The sequence below is a fragment of the Lampetra fluviatilis genome, chromosome 3, assembly GCF_964198595.1.
Source record: "Lampetra fluviatilis chromosome 3, kcLamFluv1.1, whole genome shotgun sequence".
Classification (NCBI taxonomy): Eukaryota; Metazoa; Chordata; class Hyperoartia; order Petromyzontiformes; family Petromyzontidae; genus Lampetra; species Lampetra fluviatilis.
This window is the reverse complement of record NC_136277.1, coordinates 15099817-15127051: the sequence shown is the minus strand read 5'-3', so window position 1 is coordinate 15127051 and position 27235 is coordinate 15099817. Positions and strand designations below refer to the sequence as shown.

At 53.2% G+C, this 27235-nt stretch overlaps 1 protein-coding gene across 2 annotated transcripts in view; it reads left to right on the top strand.

Annotated features, from left to right (window-relative positions):
* Positions 1-726: 726 nt before the first annotated feature.
* OSBPL9 (oxysterol binding protein like 9) overlaps positions 727-27235 on the top strand; it is an 80064-nt gene continuing 53555 nt past the window's right edge. For both annotated transcript variants that reach the window (XM_078883777.1, XM_078883770.1), the window contains exons 1-6: positions 727-859; positions 4473-4523; positions 5830-5908; positions 8657-8733; positions 9486-9581; positions 10524-10571. In XM_078883777.1, the coding sequence (XP_078739903.1) occupies positions 749-859; positions 4473-4523; positions 5830-5908; positions 8657-8733; positions 9486-9581; positions 10524-10571 (462 nt within the window). In that variant the 5' untranslated portion in view covers positions 727-748. The remainder of the gene's footprint in view (positions 860-4472; positions 4524-5829; positions 5909-8656; positions 8734-9485; positions 9582-10523; positions 10572-27235) is intronic.

The following is a 27235-nucleotide window of genomic DNA, read 5'->3' as shown; positions in this document are numbered from 1 at the left end:
TGAGATGTTGACTACCTCGCCTGGTCTACAGGAGGTCGTGGGTTCGATCCCGAGAGAGAGACACGCAAACTCCAAATATACAACAGTCATCGTCAGGGGTTGGGATCGAGCCCACGATCCTCCAGGACATCTGCTTTAAAAAAATAAACAAAGAGCTTCATGGCTCATCGGATTTTCTCTTGTACGTGATGACGTCCCACGGTCCGGTCGTGCGGCGGTGACGTCGCCCAAAACACAACGGCAGTTACGCGACGACGTCACGACCGAGTGACGTAATCACGCACGGTGCGTGGGACTCCCCCCTTCGGGTTTTGTGGTGTGACGTAATCACGCACGGCGCGGTGTCCCCCCCCCCCACGCTCCGGTGTTGTGAAGTGACATCATCACGCACGGCGCGTGCCACTACCCCCGCCCCACCCCGCCCGTGTGTTTGCGTGACGTCATCACGCACGGCGCGTGCGACTCCCGCGTTGTTGACCGACGTCATCACGCCCGGCGCGTGTGACTCCAGTTTTGTTGACCGACGTCATCACGCACGGCGCGTGCGACTCCCGCGTTGTTGACCGACGTCATCACGCACGGCGCGTGCGACTCCCGCGTTGTTGACCGACGTCATCACGCACGGCGCGTGTGACTCCCCCCCCCCGCGCCTGTGTTGTTGAGTGACGTCACCACGCCTCACCCACCCACCCACCCGTGGACCCCGTAGGGGTGGGGGTCGTAAAAAAGGGGGGTGGGGGGGGTTGCGATGGCGTTCGTGATGGAGGGCCCGCTGAGCAAGTGGACGAACGTGATGCAGGGATGGCAGTACCGCTGGTTCGTGCTGGACTACAGCGCGGGCCTCCTCTCCTACTACACGGTACAGGGGCCCGGTGACCGCACCTCGGGCCCAAGCGCGCGAGAGGCGGTCCAGGCTTGCCGAGGCCTAGCCCAACCGGCGTGAGCCTCACCACCTACCTACCCCCCCCAACTTTCCTAGCGAATCCTGCCCGGGGAGAGGCGACAGGACCCCGCCGGGGCGGAGCGGAGCGAGGGGGAAGAGGCGATTGGGTCTCGGGTGTGTGTGTGTATGTGCGACTGTACGGTTGGACTTCTTTCGCGCCGTACGTAGCCAACCGCGCTAATCGTAGGTGCCGGGGTGAAAGACAACAAACTAAACACAACAACAACAGGCAGCTCTAATGGAATGAGTTTGTCCATCAAGATGATTTAAAAAGTGCACAGTGACTTCCTAATATTCGTACGGTTGAGCTTCTTTCGCACCGTACGTAACCAACCGTACTAATCGGAAGTGCCGGGGTGAAAGACAACAAACTAAACAGCAACAAGACGCAGTTCTAAAGGAATAAGTTTGTCAATATAGATGATTTAAAAGTGCATTACAGCTCACCAGTAACTTCCTAACATCGGAAGGAAGAGAGCATTCCAGACGGCCGCAGAAACGGCGCGTCTGAAAGCGCTCGATGCAGAGTTTAGGAGTCTATGGGTCTCTGTGTGAGTGTGGGTCTCTGTGTGAGTCTATGGGTCACTGTGAGTCTATGGGTCTCTGAGTCTATGGATCTCTGTGTGAGTCTGTGCGTCTCTGTGCGAGTCTGTGCGTCTCTGTGCGAGTCTGTGCGTCTCTGTGTGAGTCTCTGTGTCAGTCTATGGGTCTGTGTGTGAGTCTATGGGTCTCTGTGTGAGTATATGGGTCTGTGTGTGAGTCTGGGTCTCTGTGCGAGTCTGTGGTTCTCTGTGCGAGCCTATGGGTCTCTGTGTGAGTCTGTGGGTCTCTGTGCGAGTCTGTGGGTCTCTGTGCGAGTCTGTGCGTCTCTGTGCGAGTCTGTGCGTCTCTGTGTGAGTCTCTGTGTCAGTCTATGGGTCTGTGTGTGAGTCTATGGGTCTCTGTGAGTATATGGGTCTGTGTGTGAGTCTGGGTCTCTGTGCGAGTCTGTGGTTCTCTGTGCGAGCCTATGGGTCTCTGTGTGAGTCTGTGGGTCTCTGTACGAGTCTATGGGTCTCTGTGGTGAGTATGTACGTTGAACTTCTTTCGCACCATGCATAAGCCAACCGTAGTTGCGTTGGAAGGACACCAAAGTAAACAGCAAATTGGGCCGTCACTTCTACGCGTGACCTGTTTGGTCAGTCGCGGCTAAGGATGACGGGCACAGGGGTGCGGTGATGGGCTAGGGGTCAAGATAGAGCTGTCGGATTAGGGTTGAGTAGCAAGACAATCTAAAGTTAAGGGTACAGGGATATACGCCTTGGGCCGTGGGTTCGGTTAAGTGGGTTAGCGATAGAGGCAATGGGGGTTAAAGGTTTACGTTTAAAGAAACATATTCTTTGGGTCTTTCGGTAACGTCACGTCGATAGTAGGTCCAAAGAAAATAACAACAAACTACGACTTTTCGATCGCAGCACAAGCGTTCGTCATCGGGAAGCTTCTCAAGGTAAAAACTGTTTAGAAAGGCTTGAAGTGGGCGTAGCTCAAATGTCAGCAGCCAATGTTAATGTGAGCGGCGGGCAGCGACGGTGGTGGGTTTTCCCACCAATCAAAGGGCTGCCAAGTAAAGGAAACAGTTTGGGGTTGAGTGAGTTGTTGTTGTTGTAGGTGTGCGTAGGGTTAGGATGAGGGGTTAAGACGTAGGGGTGGGGTAAGGGAGACGCTGCATGACGATACCCCCGATTCATACGCTTAGTTCTTTCGGTAAAGTCACCATGTAGGTAGAAAATGAAATTAAAATTAATAAAAATAAAACAATAAAAATCACGACGTTTCGGAAGACAACTCACTTGATGCAGCAAATCTGGCTGTGACGGTCCCACCTGATGACGGAGACTTGTGTTGCCTCCGAAACGTCGTGATTTTTATTGTTTTATTTTGTATTAATTTTTTATTTTCATTTTTAGTAAAATTACAATTTTAGTAAAAAAAATTACAATTTTAGTAAAATTAAATTTTTCGTAAAATTACAATTTTAGTAAAAATTTTATTTTAGTAAATTTACTGTAATTTTACTGGAGCAGTTACACCTGATGACGGAGGCTTGTGTTGCTTCCGAAACGTCGTGATTTAATTTAGTTATTTTCATTTATTATTTTTTTATTTTTTTATTTTCACCTACGTGACTTTACCGAAAGAACTAAGAGTATGAATCCTCGCAGTCACGAAAGCTTCAAATCTAGAATTGATATCCCCGATCCCTACGTTTGTGTGCTCACTTAACCCAACCCCCAAACTCTAGCGTTATAACATGACGCTTCGATCTATGATGACAACGCCTGCATAGTTAAAGGCCGCTTCAGGGGTATGGGAGGGGGGGGCTATGCTGCCTTGTGAGCAGCAGAGGGCATTGCAGCACAATGCATTGCATGTACTACACACTGCCTTCACTCACACCCACACAGGCCAGCATGGCGAGGTGTGGTGCAGTCACCTCCAATTATTATACACTGGTCAACAAAAAAGAAAGTTTTTTTCTGGCCTGGACTTTTGCAGGGTGCTGATTCCAAATCTGATCTCAGATTTGCTCTATCACATCTCATTTTTGAGATGTGATGCTATCGGCATACCCCATTTTCATTGATTTTTACCCGAAATTAACTCTGTCACTTATGATTGCAAGTTGTTGCGAGTCAGTGACTGCTTTAGTGTTAAAATATGGTGCTGTTTTTTTAGGATAGTGTGTTCATAATATCATTTTATGTAGATATCCACATATATTTAATATTTTTCTTCCGCAGTTTTTATTAAAAATGCAATATTTGATATCTCAAAAGCCTGATGTGATAGACAAAAACTGATGCCAGATTGAGAATCAGCACCCCAAAATTACCCTAAAACCGTTGGAATTCCTTATGCCAGAAAAAGTGTGTTGACCAGTGTTACCCGCACGGCGTGGGGAGGCCCTCATCCAGCAGTTGATTGGGCGCCACGGTGGCTAGGAGATGTTGACCACCTCGCCTGGTATGCAGGAGGTCGTGGGCTCGATCCTGAACCCTGACGCCTGCTGCTGTATATTTTAACAAGACGATTTCCGTACACAACAGAGGGAGGATACGACGAGGGGTGATTGACACCAGGCACACAACACACACAGTACGGATGACGGTGCAGTGGAAAACCCGTCTTAACCGCTTGGTTCAATAAACTAACTCTACAAACCCTGGTGTCTTCCGAAGCTTTCATACCCACTGGAGGAGAGGTAGTGAAGGGCGTTGCACGTTTGGTGGTCAGCATCCTGCCTGCCCCTTCGTTTTGCAACTTAGATGCTCTAGAGTGGCACAATGTTGGGGAAGTATACAAGTCACTGAAAAATGTACAAATATAACAATTTTTGTTTTATCTTACCCGGTAAAGCTCACCGAGGTATCAATCTACTGGCTCAGGTCTTCGTTACAGGGCGCATTGAGATCTACGGAGGGAATGTGCCACTTGAGAAATGTGCGTTATTATTATTGTTATTATTGTATCATTATTGTTTTCATTTCAGTCCAAGGACAAGATGATGAGAGGGTCCCGACGGGGCTGTGTTCGACTCCGGGTGAGTGGCAGCGTGCGCGCTGATTGTGGTGGCGGTGGTGGCGGTGGTGACGGTGGTGGCGGTGGTGGCGCCGGTGGCGCTGGTGACGGTGGTGGCGGTGGTGGCGGTGGTGGCGCTGGTGGCGGTGGTGGCGGTGGTGGCGCTGGTGGCGGTGGTGGCGGTCGTGAAGGACGCTGCTACTGGCCAGTTGGAGGCAGTCGCCCTCCAGCAACAACGGAGGGCGGGGGGAGCGATGCTCACAACAACGGAGTGCCGGGGGGAATAAAAACACAGAAAGTTGGGCGCAGTGGGCAGCACAGCTGGTGGTGCATCTGCGAAACATCTCAGCCAGTCAAACACATGGCATCTGCTGGGTCTGTCCCATGACGTTTCCTGGCGGGCCTTCGACACTTCACGTCGCCTCAGGGTGCACCTAGCATGGCACGAGCGCCACGGTGACGTCACCGCCAGTTACTGTCGCTCATGAACATCTGTGAATGGGAGCTTCATAGCTCATCGGATTTCTCCAGTATGAATAAATATTCAGATTTTGACTTAGCGGTGAACGGCGGTTGTTGTTGAAGATCGTCACACGTGGAGGTGGTTTTGGTGATGTTACAGCCGCTCGTGATGGCACCGGTGATACAATCGGTTGTTCTTGAGAGGCCGACTAAGCTTGATCAATCTGCCATTATAAATGTTGCTCGTTCCTTACGAACAGTGGAAGGAGATGCATTTGGTGGTGCGGGGTGATGTTGGGTGATGTTGATACCGGTGGTGTTTGGTAGCGATGGTATTATTGGTGTCGATTTGTTATGATGTTGTTTTTGGTGATGGGGCGCCATGGTGGAAAGATGTTAACTGGTATGCAGGAAGTCGTGGGTTCAATCCCGACCCTGACACCTGCTGTATATTTGGAGTTTTGCGTTTCTCTCTCCCCGTGGTCGCGTGGATTTTTCTCTGGCTCTCTCCGGTTTTTTCCTCCACATTTAGAATCAACGTCACGCGTTTAGAGTATTTGGCTGCTATAAATTTCCGCGCGATAATCAGCCCACTCCGTTGAGCTTCCGTTTTATCGATGTCCAGGTCGCTTCTGAAAAGAGCTTCCATAGCTGGTACCTGGTAAAGTAAAAATACGTTTTCGAATAGTTTTATCTGGGAATGGTTGTTTTGGCGATGACAGTGAATGTGAGGGTTTAATGGTGGAGGTATCGGTGGTCATTCTGGTATCGTTTTCTCACAATGGAGATGGTGCTGATGACGATGACGGTAATGATTTTATTGGCGTTGATTGTGATGTTCCTCTCTCTCTCCTCTCTGTGTGTAGGGAGCGGTGATTGGCATCGACGATGAAGATGACAGCACTTTCACCATCACCGTGGATCAGAAAACTTTCCACTTCCAGGGTAACTCCCTACTTGCATGAACAAACCAAATAAAAAAAACTCAACACACGCTACAGACTCTCGGTTATCCACGCAAATGATGGGGAGGACGGCCACGGATTATTCCGAATCACGGATGATCCATGAACTCTAACCATCTTCCCGCGGAAGATTGAGTTTGCCCGTCAACAAATACTGACATATTCTTAGGTTTTTTCGGTAAAGTCACGTAGGTAAAACATTAAAATTAATAAAAGTAAAATAAAATAAAAATCACGACGTTTCGGAGGCAACACAAGCTTCCGTCTTCAGGTGGAACCGTCACAGCCACGACAGCTGTATCAAGTAAATGAGAGATTACAAGAGCTACCACTCCGTATATATATTAATATTAATAAAAAGTGTGCCGTACTTGGCCCTTCCCCTCTTCAACCATTATATATACGGAGTGGTAGCTCTTGTAATCTCTCATTTACTTGATACAGCTGTCGTGGCTGTGACGGTTCCACCTGAAGACGGAAGCTTGTGTTGCCTCCGAAACGTCGTGATTTTTTATTTTACTTTTATTAATTTTAATGTTTTACCTACGTGACTTTACCGAAAAAACCTAAGAATATGAATCCTTGCAGTCACGAAAGCTTCAAATCTAGAATTAAATACTGACATTCGACCGATCGACGATGCGCGCGGATGCTCGGTCGTAACACTTTGCTGCTCCCGCACCGAAGGCTCCCTGCCCACTGGGTGGACAGCAGCAGAGCCACAGCCCATCGACATCAACCAAACTCCGCCCCACTGTTGCCAAGACATTGCAACTACTGTACTGCAGAGGGGGAGATCGCGTGCGTCTCGAAGGAACCGGAGCGCAACAGATTGTTTGCTCGGTTTAGGCGCCGTGTGACTTGCAATATGCATTGCCGAGAATAACAATGTCGTGCAACGGACTTTAGATGTCTTCTTGGTTGTTTCGGTAAAGTCACGTAGAATGGAAATTCTCACGACGTTTCGGCCACAGCGCAAGCAGCCGTCCTCAGGTGGAGAACAGGTCTGTCGAGAAGACAGAGTCAGACAGAGTCTTCTCGACATACCTGTTCTCCACCTGAGGACGGCTGCTTGCGTTGTGGCCGAAACGTCGTGAGAATTATTTTATAATGTTGTATTTTTATTTTTATTTTTTCCATTCTACGTGACTTCACCGAAACAACCAAGAAGATGAATCCCTGCGGTCACGAAAGCTTCAAATCGAAAATTGGATTTTAGATGATTAATTTGGGCATGAGTTGTTCACGTACGCACGTCAACATCTCAGGTTGCGCGGTTAGTCCGCACATTGGACGAAAATCGCGCGCACGGCGAATAAGCGCGAGTCTGCTGGACACTGAACAAAATCTTCTATCCAGGCTGATTAGACCACAGGGACTAAGTCGCCCACGGATGCACTCGGTATCGTCACAGCTCGGAAGCTAAAGCGGGGTTGAGCTTGGCAAAGTGATTGGATGGGTAAACTTTATGCATAACAGGTGTTGTAGGCTGTGACGACACAGCCTACAACACAGCCGACAACACAGCCTACAACACAGCCGACAACAGCTGGTATGAAGGAGGTTGTGGTTTCGATCCCGACCCTGACGACGCCTGCTGCTGTATATTTGGAGTTTGCGTGTCTCTCTCTCTCTCATCATCATCACGGTGGCTATGAGATGTTGACTACCTCGCCTGGTATACAGGAGATCGTCGGTTCGATCCCGACCCTGACGCCTGCCGTATATTTGGAGTTTGCGTGTCTCTCTCTCATCATCATCACGGTGGCTAGGAGATGTTAACTACCTCGCCTGGTGTACAGGAGGTCGTGGGTTCGATCCCGACCCTGACACCTGCTGCTGTATGTTTGGAGTTTGCGTGTCTCTCTCTCATCATCATCATCACGGTGGCTAGGAGATGTTGACTGCCTCGCCTGGTGTACAGGAGGTCGTGGGTTCGATCCCGACCCTGACACCTGCTGCTGTATGTTTGGAGTTTGCGTGTCTCTCTCTCATCATCATCATCACGGTGGCTAGGAGATGTTGACTGCCTCGCCTGGTCTACAGGAGATCGTCGGTTCGATCCCGACCCTGACGCCTGCTGCTGTATGTTTGGAGTTTGCGTGTCTCCCTCTCTCGGTGTTCACGTGGATTTTTCTCCGGGTCCTCGGGTTTTTCCCTCCACGTTTTAGGATGAAACGTGCGTTCGGAGTATTTGACCGCTGTGCATTTCCACGTGATGATAAGCCCACTTCGTTGAGCTATCATTGGTGATGGCCGGGTCGCTTCTGAAAAAAAGAGCTGTATCGCTCAGTGGGCCTTAGCTGGTAAAATTTTGTATTTTTTTTTTATTTTGAGTGGTGATCACGTGATAAGCCACTTAATTGAGCTCCCTCCGATTAGCACGGTTGGCTTCGTACGGTGCAAAAGAAGTTCAACATTCATACAATACTATTCATGGCTAGGTCGCTTCTGAAAAAAGAGTTGTATATACTGGAGAGTTTAAAAATTTCCATTGGTGCATTAGGTATCCACATCTGCTGCAATGGTTTGTGCAGTGGATGTGGTTTCGGGTGGACCATGAGCTTCCGTGGAAGATCAAACCCAGGGATGTTCTGCGTTGGGTCTTTCACCAGGCGTTTCTGAGTTCTTTTGAACTCGATTCGGCTTCATCGGGGGTCGAACTCGCATTGTCGACTTGACTGTCGGTGGTGAATGTGATTCGGTGTTTGCAAACGTTCTCCGTCAGCGCGCGACGCAGACGAGCGGGAGAAGTGGATCGGAGCGCTCGAAGACACGATCCAGAGGCACTCGCTACAGCTGAGGGTACCGGACGCACATACACACACGCTGCCATACACACACACACACACGCTGCCTTACACACACACACACACACGCTGCATTACACACACACACACACACGCTGCCTTACACACACACACGCGCTGCCTTACACACACACGCTGCCTTACGCACACACTGCCTTGCACACATACAAAGACAAAATCCCCCCTGTCACCTGATTAGACTGTCGCGGCAAGTGCTGTTAGCGAGCAGCACCTATGAAGGCCGGCACTGTGGCGCACGAGGGGGTGGGTGGCCAGCACCACGCCCAACCGCTTTTGCCTCCCCAGTGGCGATGTTTACTACACACCGCACCAGGTGCTCATTTGAGGCTGAGTCGACCTAGGGGATGGCCAGGCAAAAGCCGCTGCTTCGAGGATGACCGAAGTTTCCGTGATGGTTGATGTTCCTTGACGAGGTCAGCAAAGCATTGCGGGTTCACTATGGGAACCTCATTTGCCAGTAAAAATATGATAATTGTTTTTTTACCCTTCTATCTGGCAACAAAAACTGACACCTTCAAGGACAGTGCACATTATCAGAGTTATGTTTTTTGTTTGTATTATGACTGCAGGTATTGCGGTCTATGCAAACATGACTCCTTGTAAAAAGGTGTCAGTTTTTGTTGCCAGATAGAAGGGTAAAAAACCAATTATCATTGTGGGTTCATTTGTGAACCTGCCCCCCCCCCTCCCTGCTCCCCCCACCCCCCTCCTCTGCCGTGCCCCCAGGACCCCGAGCTGAACTTGACGCCAGGCGGCGGGGACTTTGAGCGGAAACTGGCGGAAGCTGACGCCTACCTGCAGATCCTCATTGAGCAGCAGCAGGTGACAGAGACGCACGGGGGGAGACACGGGGGAGATGGGGGGTGAGGGAGACACGGGGGGAGATGGGTGGGGGAGACATGGGGGAGATGGGTGGGGGAGAGACACGGGGGAGATGGGGGGGGAGACACGGGGGGAGACACGGGGGGAGACACGGGGGAGATGGGGGGTGGGGGAGACACGGGGGGAGACGCGGGGCAGATGGGGGGGGGGAAGCACGGGGGAGATGGGGGGGGGGGAGGGGGAGATGGGGGGGGAGACACGGGGGGAGACACGGGGGGAGACACGGGGGGAGACACGGGGTGAGACACGGGGGAGATGGGGGGTGGGGGAGACACGGGGCAGATGGGTGGGGGAGACACGGGGAGAGATGGGGGGTGGGGGAGACACGGGGGAGACACGGGGGAGATGGGTGGGGGGAGACACGGGAGAAAGAGACATGAGAGAGACGTGGGGAGATCGCGGAGGGGTTGAGAGAGACGTGGACATGTGAAGAAGGAAAGGCAGCAGCCAAACCCTCTGAACGCGTGACGTGGATCCTAAATGCGGAGGGAACAACTGGAGGACCCGGAGAAAAATCCACTTGACCACGGGGAAGGGAGAGAGACACGCAGACTCCAAATACACAGCAGCAGGCGTCGTCAGGAGTCGGGATCGAACCCACGACCTCCTGTATACCAGGCGAGGTAGTTAACATCTCCTAGCCACCGTGATGATTATGTTAAGAGACAAGCAAACTCCAAATATACAGCAGGCGTCGTCAGGAGTCGGGCTCGAACCCACGACCTCCTGTACGCCAGGCGAGGTAGTCAACATCTATCCACCACGGCACCTAGACAGGCACCAGGAGATTGTGAGACATAGGGAAGGCAGACAAGCAATGGGACATCGTCTCGCTCACGCTGCCGCCGCTGTTTGTGCCGCCGTCTCTCCGTGTCCCCGCAGTGCTTCGATGAGAAACTCAAGCTGTGCAAGGACGAAGAGCAGAGGAGGGTGAGTGACCTCCCCGTGCCGGGAGTTTCCACACGGCTTCACCGTGGTATCGGAGCGTTGTTTGTCTAGGTGGTAGGCCTCGGCAAGGTAAGGTAAAAGCAACGAGCCTATCTTTACCCTACCTTTTACCTTTACCACAATGCAATCACTCTACCCTACCAATTACCCTTTAGCAGGTAAGGTAAAAAACAACGAGCCTACCTTTACCCTACCCTTACCCCATACAAATTACCCTATTACAGGGTAATTACTGGGGTACTACACATGACAACGGTTTATAACAGGTATATGCTAGGTAGAGCGCTAGCTTTACCCTACCGGGTAATTCTTCCGAGCTACCTTTACCCTACACTTTACCTGACCCCTTGGCATGTCGACACCTTTACTATTTACCTTTAGCCTTTTACCCGGTTAAAAAGGGTAAATTACCTTACCTTGCCGAGGCCTACTAGGCCAGTGTGTTAGCGGTGCGTGTTAGCGGTGTGTGTTAGCGGTGTGTGTTAGCGGTGTGTGTTAGCGGTGCGTGTTAGCGGTGGTGTGTTAGCGGTGTGTGTTAGCGGTGTGTGTTAGCGGTGTGTGTTAGCGGTGTGTGTTAGCGGTGTGTGTTAGCGGTGTGTGTTAGCGGTGCGTGTTAGCGGTGGTGTGTTAGCGGTGTGTGTTAGCGGTGCGTGTTAGCGGTGGTGTGTTAGCGGTGTGTGTTAGCGGTGTGTGTTAGCGGTGTGTGTTAGCGGTGTGTGTTAGCGGTGTGTGTTAGCGGTGTGTGTTAGCTGTGTGTGTGTTAGCGGTGTGTGTTAGCGGTGTGTGTTAGCGGTGCGTGTTAGCGGTGTGTGTTAGCGGTGTGTGTTAGCGGTGTGTGTTAGCGGTGTGTGTTAGCGGTGCGTGTTAGCGGTGTGTGTTAGCGGTGTGTGTTAGCGGTGCGTGTTAGCGGTGTGTGTTAGCGGTGTGTGTTAGCGGTGTGTGTTAGCGGTGTGTGTTAGCGGTGTGTGTTAGCGGTGTGTGTTAGCGGTGTGTGTTAGCGGTGTGTGTTAGCGGTGTGTGTTAGCTGTGTGTGTGTTAGCGGTGTGTGTTAGCGGTGTGTGTTAGCTGTGTGTGTGTTAGCGGTGTGTGTTAGCGGTGTGTGTTAGCTGTGTGTGTGTTAGCGGTGTGTGTTAGCGGTGTGTGTTAGCGGTGTGTGTTAGCGGTTGTGTGTTAGCGGTGTGTGTTAGCGGTGTGTGTTAGCGGTAATGTGTTAGCTGTGTGTGTGTTAGCGGTGTGTGTTAGCGGTAATGTGTTAGCTGTGTGTGTGTTAGCGGTGTGTGTTAGCGGTGTGTGTTAGCGGTGTGTGTTAGCTGTGTGTGTGTTAGCGGTGTGTGTTAGCGGTGTGTGTTAGCGGTGTGTGTTAGCGGTTGTGTGTTAGCGGTGTGTGTTAGCGGTGTGTGTTAGCGGTGTGTGTTAGCGGTGTGTGTTAGCTGTGTGTGTGTTAGCGGTTGTGTGTTAGCGGTGTGTGTTAGCGGTGTGTGTTAGCGGTGTGTGTTAGCGGTGTGTGTTAGCGGTGTGTGTTAGCGGTGTGTGTTAGCGGTGTGTGTTAGCGGTTGTGTGTTAGCGGTAATGTGTTAGCTGTGTGTGTGTTAGCGGTGTGTGTTAGCGGTAATGTGTTAGCGGTGTGTGTTAGCGGTAATGTGTTAGCTGTGTGTGTGTTAGCGGTGTGTGTTAGCGGTGTGTGTTAGCGGTGTGTGTTAGCGGTTGTGTGTTAGCGGTGGTGTGTTAGCGGTGTGTGTTAGCGGTTGTGTGTTAGCTGTGTGTGTGTTAGCGGTGTGTGTTAGCTGTGTGTGTGTTAGCGGTGTGTGTTAGCGGTTGTGTGTTAGCGGTGTGTGTTAGCGGTGTGTGTGTTAGCGGTGTGTGTTAGCTGTGTGTGTGTTAGCGGTGTGTGTTAGCGGTTGTGTGTTAGCGGTGTGTGTTAGCGGTGTGTGTTAGCGGTTGTGTGTTAGCTGTGTGTGTGTTAGCGGTGTGTGTTAGCTGTGTGTGTGTTAGCGGTGTGTGTTAGCGGTTGTGTGTTAGCGGTGTGTGTTAGCGGTGTGTGTGTTAGCGGTGTGTGTTAGCTGTGTGTGTGTTAGCGGTGTGTGTTAGCGGTTGTGTGTTAGCGGTGTGTGTTAGCGGTGTGTGTTAGCTGTGTGTGTGTTAGCGGTGTGTGTTAGCGGTGTGTGTTAGCGGTGTGTGTTAGCTGTGTGTGTGTTAGCGGTGTGTGTTAGCGGTGTGTGTTAGCGGTTGTGTGTTAGCTGTGTGTGTGTTAGCGGTGTGTGTTAGCTGTGTGTGTGTTAGCGGTGTGTGTTAGCGGTTGTGTGTTAGCGGTGTGTGTTAGCGGTGTGTGTTAGCTGTGTGTGTGTTAGCGGTGTGTGTTAGCGGTGTGTGTTAGCGGTGTGTGTTAGCGGTGTGTGTTAGCGGTGCGTGTTAGCGGTGTGTGTTAGCGGTGTGTGTTAGCGGTGTGTGTTAGCGGTGTGTGTTAGCGGTGTGTGTTAGCGGTTGTGTGTTAGCGGTGTGTGTTAGCGGTGGTGTGTTAGCGGTGTGTGTTAGCGGTTGTGTGTTAGCGGTGTGTGTTAGCGGTTGTGTGTTAGCGGTGTGTGTTAGCGGTTGTGTGTTAGCGGTGTGTGTTAGCGGTGTGTGTTAGCGGTGTGTGTTAGCGGTGTGTGTTAGCGGTGGTGTGTTAGCGGTGTGTGTTAGCGGTGGTGTGTTAGCGGTTGTGTGTTAGCGGTGTGTGTTAGCGGTGTGTGTTAGCTGTGTGTGTGTTAGCGGTGTGTGTTAGCGGTGTGTGTTAGCGGTTGTGTGTTAGCTGTGTGTGTGTTAGCGGTGTGTGTTAGCTGTGTGTGTGTTAGCGGTGTGTGTTAGCGGTTGTGTGTTAGCGGTGTGTGTTAGCGGTGTGTGTTAGCTGTGTGTGTGTTAGCGGTGTGTGTTAGCGGTGTGTGTTAGCGGTGTGTGTTAGCGGTTGTGTGTTAGCGGTGTGTGTTAGCGGTGTGTGTTAGCGGTGTGTGTTAGCGGTTGTGTGTTAGCGGTGTGTGTTAGCGGTTGTGTGTTAGCGGTGTGTGTTAGCGGTGCGTGTTAGCGGTGTGTGTTAGCGGTGCGTGTTAGCGGTGTGTGTTAGCGGTGTGTGTTAGCGGTGTGTGTTAGCGGTGGTGTGTTAGCGGTGCGTGTTAGCGGTGGTGTGTTAGCGGTGGTGTGTTAGCGGTGTGTGTTAGCGGTGGTGTGTTAGCGGTGGTGTGTTAGCGGTGTGTGTTAGCGGTGGTGTGTTAGCGGTGTGTGTTAGCGGTGCGTGTTAGCGGTGGTGTGTTAGCGGTGTGTGTTAGCGGTGTGTGTTAGCGGTGGTGTGTTAGCGGTGTGTGTTAGCGGTGTGTGTTAGCGGTGTGTGTTTAGCGGTGGTGTGTTAGCGGTGTGTGTTAGCGGTGTGTGTTAGCGGTGTGTGTTAGCGGTGTGTGTTAGCGGTGTGTGTTAGCGGTGTGTGTTAGCGGTGTGTGTTAGCGGTGCGTGTTAGCGGTGTGTGTTAGCGGTGGTGTGTTAGCGGTGCGTGTTAGCGGTGGTGTGTTAGCGGTGTGTGTTAGCGGTGTGTGTTAGCGGTGTGTGTTAGCGGTGGTGTGTTAGCGGTGTGTGTTAGCGGTGTGTGTTAGCGGTGTGTGTGTTAGCGGTGTGTGTTAGCGGTGTGTGTTAGCGGTGTGTGTGTTAGCGGTTGTGTGTTAGCGGTGGTGTGTTAGCGGTGGTGTGTTAGCGGTGGTGTGTTAGCGGTGGTGTGTTAGCGGTGTGTGTTAGCGGTGTGTGTTAGCGGTGGTGTGTTAGCGGTGTGTGTTAGCGGTGTGTGTTAGCGGTGGTGTGTTAGCGGTGTGTGTTAGCGGTGTGTGTGTTAGCGGTGTGTGTTAGCGGTGTGTGTTAGCGGTGTGTGTTAGCGGTGTGTGTTAGCGGTGCGTGTTAGCGGTGTGTGTTAGCGGTGTGTGTTAGCGGTGCGTGTTAGCGGTGTGTGTTAGCGGTGTGTGTTAGCGGTGTGTGTTAGCGGTGTGTGTTAGCGGTGGTGTGTTAGCGGTGTGTGTTAGCGGTGGTGTGTTAGCGGTGTGTGTTAGCGGTGCGTGTTAGCGGTGTGTGTTAGCGGTGTGTGTTAGCGGTGTGTGTTAGCGGTGTGTGTTAGCGGTGGTGTGTTAGCGGTGTGTGTTAGCGGTGGTGTGTTAGCGGTGGTGTGTTAGCGGTGTGTGTTAGCGGTGTGTGTTAGCGGTGTGTGTTAGCGGTGCGTGTTAGCGGTGTGTGTTAGCGGTGTGTGTTAGCGGTGTGTGTTAGCGGTGTGTGTTAGCGGTGGTGTGTTAGCGGTGTGTGTTAGCGGTGGTGTGTTAGCGGTGTGTGTTAGCGGTGTGTGTTAGCGGTGTGTGTTAGCGGTGTGTGTTAGCGGTGTGTGTTAGCGGTGCGTGTTAGCGGTGGTGTGTTAGCGGTGTGTGTTAGCGGTGGTGTGTTAGCGGTGCGTGTTAGCGGTGGTGTGTTAGCGGTGTGTGTTAGCGGTGGTGTGTTAGCGGTGTGTGTTAGCGGTGTGTGTTAGCGGTGTGTGTTAGCGGTGGTGTGTTAGCGGTGTGTGTTAGCGGTGTGTGTTAGCGGTGGTGTGTTAGCGGTGTGTGTTAGCGGTGTGTGTTAGCGGTGTGTGTTAGCGGTGGTGTGTTAGCGGTGTGTGTTAGCGGTGGTGTGTTAGCGGTGTGTGTTAGCGGTGTGTGTTAGCGGTGTGTGTTAGCGGTGGTGTGTTAGCGGTGGTGTGTTAGCGGTGTGTGTTAGCGGTGGTGTGTTAGCGGTGTGTGTTAGCGGTGGTGTGTTAGCGGTGTGTGTTAGCGGTGTGTGTTAGCGGTGGTGTGTTAGCGGTGGTGTGTTAGTGGTGTGTGTTAGCGGTGGTGTGTTAGCGGTGGTGTGTTAGCGGTGCGTGTTAGCGGTGGTGTGTTAGCGGTGGTGTGTTAGCGGTGCGTGTTAGCGGTGGTGTGTTAGCGGTGGTGTGTTAGCGGTGGTGTGTTAGCGGTGGTGTGTTAGCGGTGCGTGTTAGCGGTGGTGTGTTAGCGGTGGTGTGTTAGCGGTGCGTGTTAGCGGTGGTGTGTTAGCGGTGGTGTGTTAGCGGTGCGTGTTAGCGGTGGTGTGTTAGCGGTGGTGTGTTAGCGGTGGTGTGTTAGCGGTGTGTGTTAGCGGTGCGTGTTAGCGGTGTGTGTTAGCTGTGTGTGTGTTAGCGGTGTGTGTTAGCTGTGTGTGTGTTAGCGGTGGTGTGTTAGCGGTGCGTGTTAGCGGTGCGTGTTAGCGGTGCGTGTTAGCGGTGTGTGTTAGCTGTGTGTGTGTTAGCGGTGTGTGTTAGCTGTGTGTGTGTTAGCGGTGTGTGTTAGCGGTGCGTGTTAGCGGTGTGTGTTAGCGGTGCGTGTTAGCGGTGTGTGTTAGCGGTGGTGTGTTAGCGGTGTGTGTTAGCGGTGTGTGTTAGCGGTGTGTGTTAGCGGTGTGTGTTAGCGGTGTGCGTTAGCGGTGGTGTGTTAGCGGTGTGTGTTAGCGGTGCGTGTTAGCGGTGTGTGTTAGCGGTGTGTGTTAGCGGTGCGTGTTAGCGGTGTGTGTTAGCGGTGTGTGTTAGCGGTGTGTGTTAGCGGTGCGTGTTAGCGGTGTGTGTTAGCGGTGGTGTGTTAGCGGTGTGTGTTAGCGGTGTGTGTTAGCGGTGTGTGTTAGCGGTGTGCGTTAGCGGTGTGCGTTAGCGGTGGTGTGTTAGCGGTGTGTGTTAGCGGTGCGTGTTAGCGGTGCGTGTTAGCGGTGTGTGTTAGCGGTGTGTGTTAGCGGTGCGTGTTAGCGGTGTGTGTTAGCGGTGGTGTGTTAGCGGTGTGTGTTAGCGGTGTGTGTTAGCGGTGTGTGTTAGCGGTGTGCGTTAGCGGTGTGCGTTAGCGGTGGTGTGTTAGCGGTGTGTGTTAGCGGTGTGTGTTAGCGGTGTGTGTTAGCGGTGTGTGTTAGCGGTGTGTGTTAGCGGTGTGTGTTAGCGGTGTGTGTTAGCGGTGTGTGTTAGCGGTGTGTGTTAGCGGTGTGTGTTAGCGGTGTGTGTTAGCGGTGTGTGTTAGCGGTGTGTGTTAGCGGTGTGTGTTAGCGGTGTGTGTTAGCGGTGTGTGTTAGCGGTGTGTGTTAGCGGTGTGCGTTAGCGGTGGTGTGTTAGCGGTGTGTGTTAGCGGTGTGTGTTAGCGGTGTGTGTTAGCGGTGTGTGTTAGCGGTGTGTGTTAGCGGTGTGCGTTAGCGGTGTGCGTTAGCGGTGGTGTGTTAGCGGTGTGTGTTAGCGGTGTGTGTTAGCGGTGTGTGTTAGCGGTGTGTGTTAGCGGTGTGTGTTAGCGGTGTGTGTTAGCGGTGGTGTGTTAGCGGTGGTGTGTTAGCGGTGTGTGTTAGCGGTGTGTGTTAGCGGTGTGTGTTAGCGGTGGTGTGTTAGCGGTGCGTGTTAGCGGTGGTGTGTTAGCGGTGCGTGTTAGCGGTGGTGTGTTAGCGGTGCGTGTTAGCGGTGCGTGTTAGCGGTGTGTGTTAGCGGTGCGTGTTAGCGGTGGTGTGTTAGCGGTGCGTGTTAGCGGTGTGTGTTAGCGGTGTGTGTTAGCGGTGCGTGTTAGCGGTGGTGTGTTAGCGGTGCGTGTTAGCGGTGGTGTGTTAGCGGTGCGTGTTAGCGGTGCGTGTTAGCGGTGTGTGTTAGCGGTGCGTGTTAGCGGTGGTGTGTTAGCGGTGTGTGTTAGCGGTGTGTGTTAGCGGTGTGTGTTAGCGGTGTGTGTTAGCGGTGTGTGTTAGCGGTGTGCGTTAGCGGTGTGCGTTAGCGGTGGTGTGTTAGCGGTGTGTGTTAGCGGTGTGTGTTAGCGGTGTGTGTTAGCGGTGTGTGTTAGCGGTGTGTGTTAGCGGTGTGTGTTAGCGGTGTGTGTTAGCGGTGTGTGTTAGCGGTGTGTGTTAGCGGTGTGTGTTAGCGGTGCGTGTTAGCGGTGCGTGTTAGCGGTGCGTGTTAGCGGTGCGTGTTAGCGGTGGTGTGTTAGCGGTGCGTGTTAGCGGTGGTGTGTTAGCGGTGCGTGTTAGCGGTGTGTGTTAGCGGTGTGTGTTAGCGGTGCGTGTTAGCGGTGGTGTGTTAGCGGTGCGTGTTAGCGGTGCGTGTTAGCGGTGTGTGTTAGCGGTGCGTGTTAGCGGTGGTGTGTTAGCGGTGCGTGTTAGCGGTGGTGTGTTAGCGGTGTGTGTTAGCGGTGTGTGTTAGCGGTGTGTGTTAGCGGTGTGTGTTAGCGGTGTGTTAGCGGTGTGTGTTAGCGGTGTGTGTTAGCGGTGTGTGTTAGCGGTGTGTGTTAGCGGTGCGTGTTAGCGGTGCGTGTTAGCGGTGTGTGTTAGCGGTGCGTGTTAGCGGTGGTGTGTTAGCGGTGCGTGTTAGCGGTGGTGTGTTAGCGGTGCGTGTTAGCGGTGCGTGTTAGCGGTGTGTGTTAGCGGTGCGTGTTAGCGGTGGTGTGTTAGCGGTGCGTGTTAGCGGTGGTGTGTTAGCGGTGTGTGTTAGCTGTGTGTGTGTTAGCTGTGTGTGTTAGCGGTGCGTGTTAGCGGTGCGTGTTAGCGGTGTGTGTTAGCGGTGCGTGTTAGCGGTGGTGTGTTAGCGGTGTGTGTTAGCTGTGTGTGTGTTAGCTGTGTGTGTTAGCGGTGCGTGTTAGCGGTGTGTGTTAGCGGTGCGGTGTTAGCGGTGGTGTGTTAGCGGTGTGTGTTAGCTGTGTGTGTGTTAGCTGTGTGTGTTAGCGGTGCGTGTTAGCGGTGTGTGTTAGCGGTGTGTGTTAGCGGTGGTGTGTTAGCGGTGTGTGTTAGCTGTGTGTGTGTTAGCTGTGTGTGTTAGCGGTGCGTGTTAGCGGTGCGTGTTAGCGGTGTGTGTTAGCTGTGTGTGTGTTAGCGGTGTGTGTTAGCGGTGGTGTGTTAGCGGTGTGTGTTAGCGGTGGTGTGTTAGCGGTGCGTGTTAGCGGTGTGTGTTAGCGGTGTGTGTTAGCGGTGTGTGTTAGCGGTGCGTGTTAGCGGTGTGTGTTAGCGGTGCGTGTTAGCGGTGTGTGTTAGCGGTGTGTGTTAGCGGTGTGTGTTAGCGGTGTGTGTTAGCGGTGTGTGTTAGGCGGTGTGTGTTAGCGGTGTGTGTTAGCGGTGCGTGTTAGCGGTGTGTGTTAGCGGTGGTGTGTTAGCGGTGGTGTGTTAGCGGTGGTGTGTTAGCGGTGTGTGTTAGCGGTGTGTGTTAGCGGTGTGTGTTAGCGGTGCGTGTTAGCGGTGGTGTGTTAGCGGTGGTGTGTTAGCGGTGTGTGTTAGCGGTGTGTGTTAGCGGTTGTGTGTTAGCGGTGGTGTGTTAGCGGTGGCGTGTTAGCGGTGTGTGTTAGCGGTGGTGTGTTAGCGGTGTGTGTTAGCGGTGGTGTGTTAGCGGTGTGTGTTAGCGGTGTGTGTTAGCGGTGGTGTGTTAGCGGTGTGTGTTAGCGGTGGTGTGTTAGCGGTGTGTGTTAGCGGTGTGTGTTAGCGGTGGTGTGTTAGCGGTGGTGTGTTAGCGGTGTGTGTTAGCGGTGCGTGTTAGCGGTGGTGTGTTAGCGGTGGTGTGTTAGCGGTGTGTGTTAGCGGTGGTGTGTTAGCGGTGGTGTGTTAGCGGTGTGTGTTAGCGGTTGTGTGTTAGCGGTGTGTGTTAGCGGTGTGTGTTAGCGGTGCGTGTTAGCGGTGTGGTGTTAGCGGTGCGTGTTAGCGGTGTGTGTTAGCGGTGTGTGTTAGCGGTGTGTGTTAGCGGTGTGTGTTAGCGGTGTGTGTGTTAGCGGTGTGTGTTAGCGTGTGTGTTAGCGGTGGTGTGTTAGCGGTGGTGTGTTAGCGGTGTGTGTTAGCGGTGTGTGTTAGCGGTTGTGTGTGTTAGCGGTGTGTGTTAGCGGTGGTGTGTTAGCGGGTGTGTGTTAGCGGTGTGTGTTAGCGGTGTGTGTTAGCGGTGGGTGTGTTAGCGGTGCGTTTTAGCGGTGTGTGTTAGCGGTGTGTGTTAGCGGTGTGTGTGTTAGCGGTGTGTGTTAGCGGTGGTGTGTTAGCGGTGTGTGTTAGCGGTGCGTTGTTAGCGGTGTGTGTTAGCGGTGTGTGTTAGCGGTGTGTGTTAGCGTGTGTGTTAGCGGTGTGTGTTAGCGGTGTGTGTTAGCGGTGTGTGTTAGCGGTGTGTGTTAGCGGTGTGTTAGCGGTTATGCGTGTTAGCGGTGTGTGTTAGCGGTGTGTGTTAGCGGTGTGTGTGTTAGCGGTGTGTGTTAGCGGTGTGTGTTAGCGGTGCGTGTTAGCGGTGTGTGTTAGCGGTGTGTGTTAGCGGTGTGTGTGTGTTAGCGGTGTGTGTTAGCGGTGGTGTGTTAGCGGTGTGTGTTAGCGGTGTGTAGCGGTGCGTGTTAGCGGTGCGTGTTAGCGGTGTGTGTTAGCGGTGTGTGTTAGCGGTGTGTGTTAGCGGTGTGTGTTAGCGGTGTGTGTTAGCGGTGGTGTGTTAGCGGTGGTTTGCTGTGTTTAGCGTGTGTGTGTTAGCGGTGTGTGTTAGCGGTGTGTGTTAGCGGTGTGTGTGTTAGCGGTGCGTGTTAGCGGTGGTGTTAGCGGTGTGTGTTAGCGGTGTGTGTGTTAGCGGTGCGTGTTAGCGGTGCGTGTTAGCGGTGTGTGTTAGCGGTGGTGTGTTAGCGGTGCGTGTTAGCGGTGCGTGTGTTAGCGGTGTGTGTTAGCGGTGTGTGTTAGCGGTGTGTGTTAGCGGTGTGTGTGTTAGCGGTTGCGTGTTAGCGGTGTGTGTTAGCGGTGTGTGTGTTAGCGGTGCGTGTTAGCGGTGCGTGTTAGCGGTGTGTGTTAGCGGTGGTGTGTTAGCGGTGCGTGTGTTAGCGGTGTGTGTTAGCGGTGTGTGTGTTAGCGGTGTGTGTTAGCGGTGCGTGTGTTAGCGGTGTGTGTTAGCGGTGTGTGTGTGTTAGCGGTGTGTGTTAGCGGTGCGTGTTAGCGGTGGTGTGTTAGCGGTGGTGTGTTAGCGGTGTGTGTTAGCGGTGTGTGTGTTAGCGGTGTGTGTGTTAGCGGTGTGTGTGTTAGCGGTGTGTGTGTTAGCGGTGTGTGTTAGCGGTGTGTGTGTTAGCGGTGTGTGTTAGCGGTGTGTGGTTGTGTTAGCGGTGTGTGTTAGCGGTGGTGTGTTAGCGGTGGTGTGTTAGCGGTGCGTGTGTTAGCGGTGGTGTGTTAGCGGTGTGTGTGTTAGCGGTGTGTGTGTTAGCGGTGTGTGTGTTAGCTGTGTGTGTGTGTTAGCGGTGGTGTGTTAGCGGTGTGTGTTAGCGGTGCGTGTTAGCTGTGTGTGTGTTAGCGGTGTGTGTTAGCGGTGGTGTGTTAGCGGTGTGTGTTAGCGGTGGTGTGTTAGCGGTGGTGTGTTAGCGGTGCGTGTGTTAGCGGTGGTGTGTTAGCGGTGTGTGTGTTAGCGGTGTGTGTGTTAGCGGTGTGTGTGTTAGCTGTGTGGTGTGTTAGCGGTGGTGTGTTAGCGGTGTGTGTTAGCGGTGTGTGTTAGCTGTGTGTGTGTTAGCGGTGTGTGTTAGCGGTGGTGTGTTAGCGGTGTGTGTGTTAGCGGTGTGTGTGTTAGCGGTGTGTGTGTTAGCTGTGTGTGTGTTAGCGGTGGTGTGTTAGCGGTGTGTGTTAGCGGTGGTGTTAGCTGTGTGTGTGTTAGCGGTGTGTGTTAGCGGTGTGTGTTAGCGGTGTGTAGCGGTGTGTGTTAGCGGTGTGTGTTAGCGGTGCGTGTTAGCTGTGTGTGTTAGCGGTGTGTGTTAGCGGTGGTGTGTTAGCGGTGTGTGTTAGCTGTGTGTGTGTTAGCGGTGGTGTGTTAGCGGTGTGTGTTAGCGGTGCGTGTTAGCTGTGTGTGTGTTAGCGGTGGTGTGTTAGCGGTGTGTGTTAGCGGTGTGTGTTAGCGGTGTGTGTTAGCGGTGTGTGTTAGCGGTGCGTGTTAGCGGTGTGTGTTAGCGGTGGTGTGTTAGCGGTGTGTGTTAGCGGTGTGTGTTAGCGGTGTGTGTTAGCGGTGGTGTGTTAGCGGTGTGTGTTAGCGGTGGTGTGTTAGCGGTGTGTGTTAGCGGTGTGTGTTAGCGGTGGTGTGTTAGCGGTGCGTGTTAGCGGTGTGTGTTAGCGGTGGTGTGTTAGCGGTGTGTGTTAGCGGTGTGTGTTAGCGGTGTGTGTTAGCGGTGTGTGTTAGCGGTGTGTGTTAGCGGTGGTGTGTTAGCGGTGTGTGTTAGCGGTGTGTGTTAGCTGGTGTGTGTTAGCGGTGGTGTGTTAGCGGTGTGTGTTAGCGGTGTGTGTTTAGCGGTGTGTGTTAGCGGTGTGTGTTAGCGGTGGTGTGGTTAGCGGTGCGTGTTAGCGGTGTGTGTTAGCGGTGGTGTGTTAGCGGTGTGTGTTAGCGGTGTGTGTTAGCGGTGTGTGTTAGCGGTGGTGTGTTAGCGGTGTGTGTTAGCGGTGGTGTGTTAGCGGTGTGTGTTAGCGGTGTGTGTTAGCGGTGTGTGTTAGCGGTGCGTGTTAGCGGTGTGTGTTAGCGGTGGTGTGTTAGCGGTGTGTGTTAGCGGTGGTGTGGTTAGCGGTGTGTGTTAGCGGTGTGTGTTAGCGGTGTGTGTTAGCGGTGCGTGTTAGCGGTGTGTGTTAGCGGTGTGTGTTAGCGGTGTGTGTTAGCGGTGTGTGTTAGCGGTGGTGTGTTAGCGGTGTGTGTTAGCGGTGTGTGTTAGCGGTGTGTGTTAGCGGTGTGTGTTAGCGGTGCGTGTTAGCGGTGTGTGTTAGCGGTGGTGTGTTAGCGGTGTGTGTTAGCGGTGTGTGTTAGCGGTGTGTGTTAGCGGTGTGTGTTAGCGGTGTGTGTTAGCGGTGCGTGTTAGCGGTGTGTGTTAGCGGTGTGTGTGTTAGCGGTGTGTGTTAGCGGTGTGTGTTAGCGGTGTGTGTGTTAGCGGTGTGTGTTAGCGGTGCGTGTTAGCTGTGTGTGTGTTAGCGGTGTGTGTGTTAGCGGTGTGTGTTAGCGGTGTGTGTTAGCTGTGTGTGTGTTAGCGGTGTGTGTGTTAGCGGTGTGTTGTTAGCTGTGTGTGTGTTAGCGGTGTGTGTGTTAGCGGTGTGTGTTAGCGGTTGTGTGTTAGCGGTGGTGTTAGCGGTGTGTGTTAGCGGTGTGTGTTAGCGGTGTGTGTTAGCGGTGTGTGTTAGCGGTGTGTGTTAGCGGTGTGTGTTAGCGGTGTGTGTTAGCGGTGTGTGTTAGCGGTGTGTGTTAGCGGTGTGTGTTAGCGGTGTGTGTTAGCGGTGTGTGTTAGCGGTGTGTGTTAGCGGTGTGTGTTAGCGGTGTGTGTTAGCGGTGTGTGTTAGCGGTGTGTGTTAGCGGTGTGTGTTAGCGGTGGTGTGTTAAGCGGTGTGTGTTAGCGGTGTGTGTTAGCGGTGTGTGTTAGCGGTGCGTGTTAGCGGTGTGTAAGCGGTGTGTGTTAGCGGTGTGTGTTAGCGGTGCGTGTTAGCGGTGTGTGTTAGCGGTGTGTAAGCGGTGTGTGTTAGCGGTGTGTAAGCGGTGCGTGTTAGCGGTGTGTGTTAGCGGTGCGTGTTAGCGGTGTGTGTTAGCGGTTATGTGTTAGCGGTGTGTGTTAGCGGTGTGTGTTAGCGGTGCGTGTTAGCGGTGTGTGTTAGCGGTGTGTGTTAGCGGTTATGTGTTAGCGGTGTGTGTTAGCGGTGTGTGTTAGCGGTGTGTGTGTTAGCGGTGTGTGTGTTAGCGGTGTGTGTGTTAGCGGTGTGTGTGTTAGCGGTGGTGTGTTAGCTGTGTGTGTGTTAGCGGTGGTGTGTTAGCGGTGTGTGTTAGCGGTGCGTGTTAGCTGGTGTGTGTTAGCGGTGTGTTGTGTGTGTTAGCGGTGGTGTGTTAGCTGTGTGTGTTAGCGGTGGTGTGTTAGCGGTGTGTGTTAGCGGTGCGTGTTAGCTGTGTGTGTGTTAGCGGTGTGTGTTAGCGGTGTGTGTTAGCGGTGTGTGTTAGCTGTGTGTGTGTTAGCGGTGGTGTGTTAGCGGTGTGTGTTAGCGTGCGTGTTAGCTGGTGTGTGTGTAGCGGTGTGTTAGCGGTGTGTGTTAGCGGTGGTGTGTTAGCGGTGTGTGTTAGCGGTGTGTGTTAGCGGTGCGTGTTAGCGGTGTGTGTTAGCGGTGGTGTGTTAGCGGTGTGTGTTAGCGGTGTGTGTTAGCGGTGGTGTGTGTTAGCGGTGGTGTGTTAGCGGTGTGTGTTAGCGGTGGTGTGTTAGCGGTGTGTGTTAGCGGTGTGTGTTAGCGGTGGTGTGTTAGCGGTGCGTGTTAGCGGTGTGTGTTAGCGGTGTGTGTTAGCGGTGTGTGTTAGCGGTTTGTGTGTTAGCGGTGTGGGTGTTAGCGGTGTGTGTTAGCGGTGGTGTGTTAGCGGTGTGTGTTAGCGGTGGTTGTGTTAGCGGTGTGTGTTAGCGGTGTGTGTTAGCGGTGTGTGTTAGCGGTGTGTGTTAGCGGTGTGTGTTAGCGGTGGTGTGTTAGCGGTGTGTGTTAGCGGTGTGTGTTAGCGGGTGTGTGTTAGCGGTGGTGTGTTAGCGGTGTGTGTTAGCGGTGGTGTGTTAGCGGTGTTGTGTTAGCGGGTTAGCGGTGTGTTAGCGGTGTGTGTTAGCGGTGTGTGTTAGCGGTGTGTGTTAGCGGTGTGTGTTAGCGGTGGTAGGTGTGTTAGCGGTGTGTGTTAGCGGTGGTGTGTTAGCGGTGTGTGTTAGCGGTGGTGTGTTAGCGGTGTGTGTTAGCGGTGTGTGTTAGCGGTGGTGTGTTAGCGGTGTGTGTTAGCGGTTGTGTTGTTAGCGGTGGTGTGTTAGCGGTGGTGTGTTAGCGGTGTGTGTTAGCGGTGTGTGTTAGCGGTGTGTGTTAGCGGTGTGTGTTAGCGGTGTGTGTTAGCGGTGTGTGTTAGCGGTGGTGTGTTAGCGGTGTGTGTTAGCGGTGTGTGTTAGCGGTGTGTGTTAGCGGTGTGTGTTAGCGGTGTGTGTTAGCGGTTGTGTGTGTTAGCGGTGCTGTGTTAGCGGTGTGTGTTAGCGGTGTGTGTTAGCGGTGTGTGTTAGCGGGTGTGTGTTAGCGGTGTGTGTTAGCGGTGTGTGTTAGCGGTGTGTGTTAGCGGTGGTGTGTTAGCGGTGTGTGTTAGCGGTGTGTGTGTTAGCGGTGTGTGTTAGCGGTGTGTGTTAGCGGTGTGTGTTAGCGGTGTGTGTTAGCGGTGTGTGTTAGCGGTGTGTGTTAGCGGTGTGTGTGTTAGCGGTGTGTGGTTAGCGGTGTTGTGTTAGCGGTGTGTGTTAGCGGTGTGTGTTAGCGGTGCGTGTTAGCGGTGTGTGTTAGCGGTGTGTTGTTAGCGGTGTGTGTTAGCGGTGTGTGTTAGCGGTGTGTGTTAGCGGTGTGTGTTAGCGGTGTGTGTTAGCGGTGTGTGTGTTAGCGGTGTTGTGTGTTAGCGGTGTGTGTTAGCGGTGTGTGTTAGCGGTGGTGTTAGCGGTTGCGTGTGTTAGCGGTGTGTTAGCGTGTGTGTTAGCGGTGTGTGTTAGCGGTGTGTGTTAGCGGTGTGTGTTAGCGGTGTGTGTTAGCGGTGTGTGTTAGCGGTGTGTGTTAGCGGTGTGTGTTAGCGGTGTGTGTTAGCGGTGCGTGTTAGCGGTGTGTTAGCGGTGTGTGTTAGCGGTGTGTGTTAGCGGTGTGTGTTAGCGGTGTGTGTTAGCGGTGTGTGTTAGCGGTGTGTGTTAGCGGTGTGTGTTAGCGGTGGTGTGTTAGCGGTGTGTGTTAGCGGTGCGTGTTAGCGGTGTTAGCGGTGTGTGTTAGCGGTGTGTGTTAGCGGTGTGTGTTAGCGGTGTGTGTTAGCGGTGTGTGTTAGCGGTGTGTGTTAGCGGTGTGTGTTAGCGGTGTGTGTTAGCGGTGTGTGTTAGCGGTGTGTGTTAGCGGTGCTGTGTTAGCGGTGTGTGTTAGCGGTGTGTGTTAGCGGTGTGTGTTAGCGGTGTGTGTTAGCGGTGCGTGTTAGCGGTGTGTTAGCGGTGTGTGTTAGCGGTGTGTGTTAGCGGTGTGTGTTAGCGGTGTGTGTTAGCGGTGCGTGTTAGCGGTGTGTGTTAGCGGTGTGTGTTAGCGGTGCGTGTTAGCGGTGTGTGTTAGCGGTGTGTGTTAGCGGGTTGTGTGTTAGCGGTGCTGTGTTAGCGGTGCGTGTTAGCGGTGTGTGTTAGCGGTGTGTGTTAGCGGTGTGTGTTAGCGGTGTGTGTTAGCGGTGTGTGTTAGCGGTGTGTGTTAGCGGTGTGTGTTAGCGGTGTGTGTTAGCGGTGTGTGTTAGCGGGGTGTGTTAGCGGTGCGTGTTAGCGGTGTGTGTTAGCGGTGTGTGTTAGCGGTGTGTGTTAGCGGTGTGTGTTAGCGGTGTGTGTTAGCGGTGCGTGTTAGCGGTGTGTGTTAGCGGTGTGTGTTAGCGGGTGTGTGTTAGCGGTGTGTGTTAGCGGTGTGTGTTAGCGGTGTGTGTTAGCGGTGTGTGTTAGCGGTGTGTGTTAGCGGTGCGTGTTAGCGGTGTGTGTTAGCGGTGTGTGTTAGCGGTGTGTGTTAGCGGTGGTGTTAGCGGTGAGTGTTAGCGGTGTGTGTTAGCGGTGTGTGTTAGCGGTGCTGTGTTAGCGGTGTGTGTTAGCGGTGTGTGTTAGCGTGTTGTGTGTTAGCGGTGTGTGTTAGCGGTGTGTGTTAGCGGTGTGTGTTAGCGGTTGTGTGTTAGCGGTGTGTGTTAGCGGTGTGTGTTAGCGGTGCTGTGTTAGCGGTGTGTGTTAGCGGTGTGTTAGCGTGTGTGTTAGCGGTGTGTGTTAGCGTGTGTGTTAGCGGTGTGTGTTAGCGGTGTGTGTTAGCGATGTGTGTTAGCGGTGTGTGTTAGCGGTGTGTGTTAGCGGATGTGTGTTAGCGGTGTGTGTTAGCGGTGTGTGTTAGCGGTGTGTGGTTAGCGGTGTGTGTTAGCGGTGTGTATTAGCGGTGTGTGTTAGCGGTGTGTGTTAGCGGTGTGTGTTAGCGGTGTGTGTTAGCGGTGGTGTTTAGCGGTGTGTGTTAGCGGTGGTGTGTTAGCGGTTGTGTGTTAGCGGTGGTGTGTTAGCGGTGTGTGTTAGCGGTGGTGTGTTAGCGGTGTTGTGTGTTAGCGGTGTGTGTTAGCGGTGTGTGTTAGCGGTGCGTGTTAGCGGTGTGTGTTAGCGGTGTGTGTTAGCGGTGGTGTGTTAGCGGTGTGTGTTAGCGGTTGTGTGTTAGCGGTGGTGTGTTAGCGGTGCGTGTTAGCGGTGCGTGTTAGCGGTGTGTGTTAGCGGTGTGTGTTAGCGGTGTGTGTTAGCGGTGGGTGTGTTAGCGGTGCGTGTTAGCGGTGCGTGTTAGCGGTGCTGTGTTAGCGGTGTGTGTTAGCGGTGTGTGTTAGCGGTGGTGTGTGTTAGCGGTGTGTGTTAGCGGTGCTGTGTTAGCGGTGAGTGTTAGCGGTGGTGTTAGCGGTGCGTGTTAGCGGTGGTGTGTTAGCGGTAGGTGTGTTAGCGGTGTGTGTTAGCGGTGTGTGTTAGCGGTGCGTGTTAAGCGGGCTTACGGTGTGTTAGCGGTGTGTGTTAGCGGTGCGTGTTAGCGGTGCGTGTTAGCGGTGTGTGTTAGCGGTTGTGTGTTTGCGGTGGTTGTTAGCGGTGGCGTGTTAGCGGTGTGTGATAGCGTGCGTGTAGCGGGTGCGTGTTAGCGGTGGCGTAGTTAGCGGTTGTGTA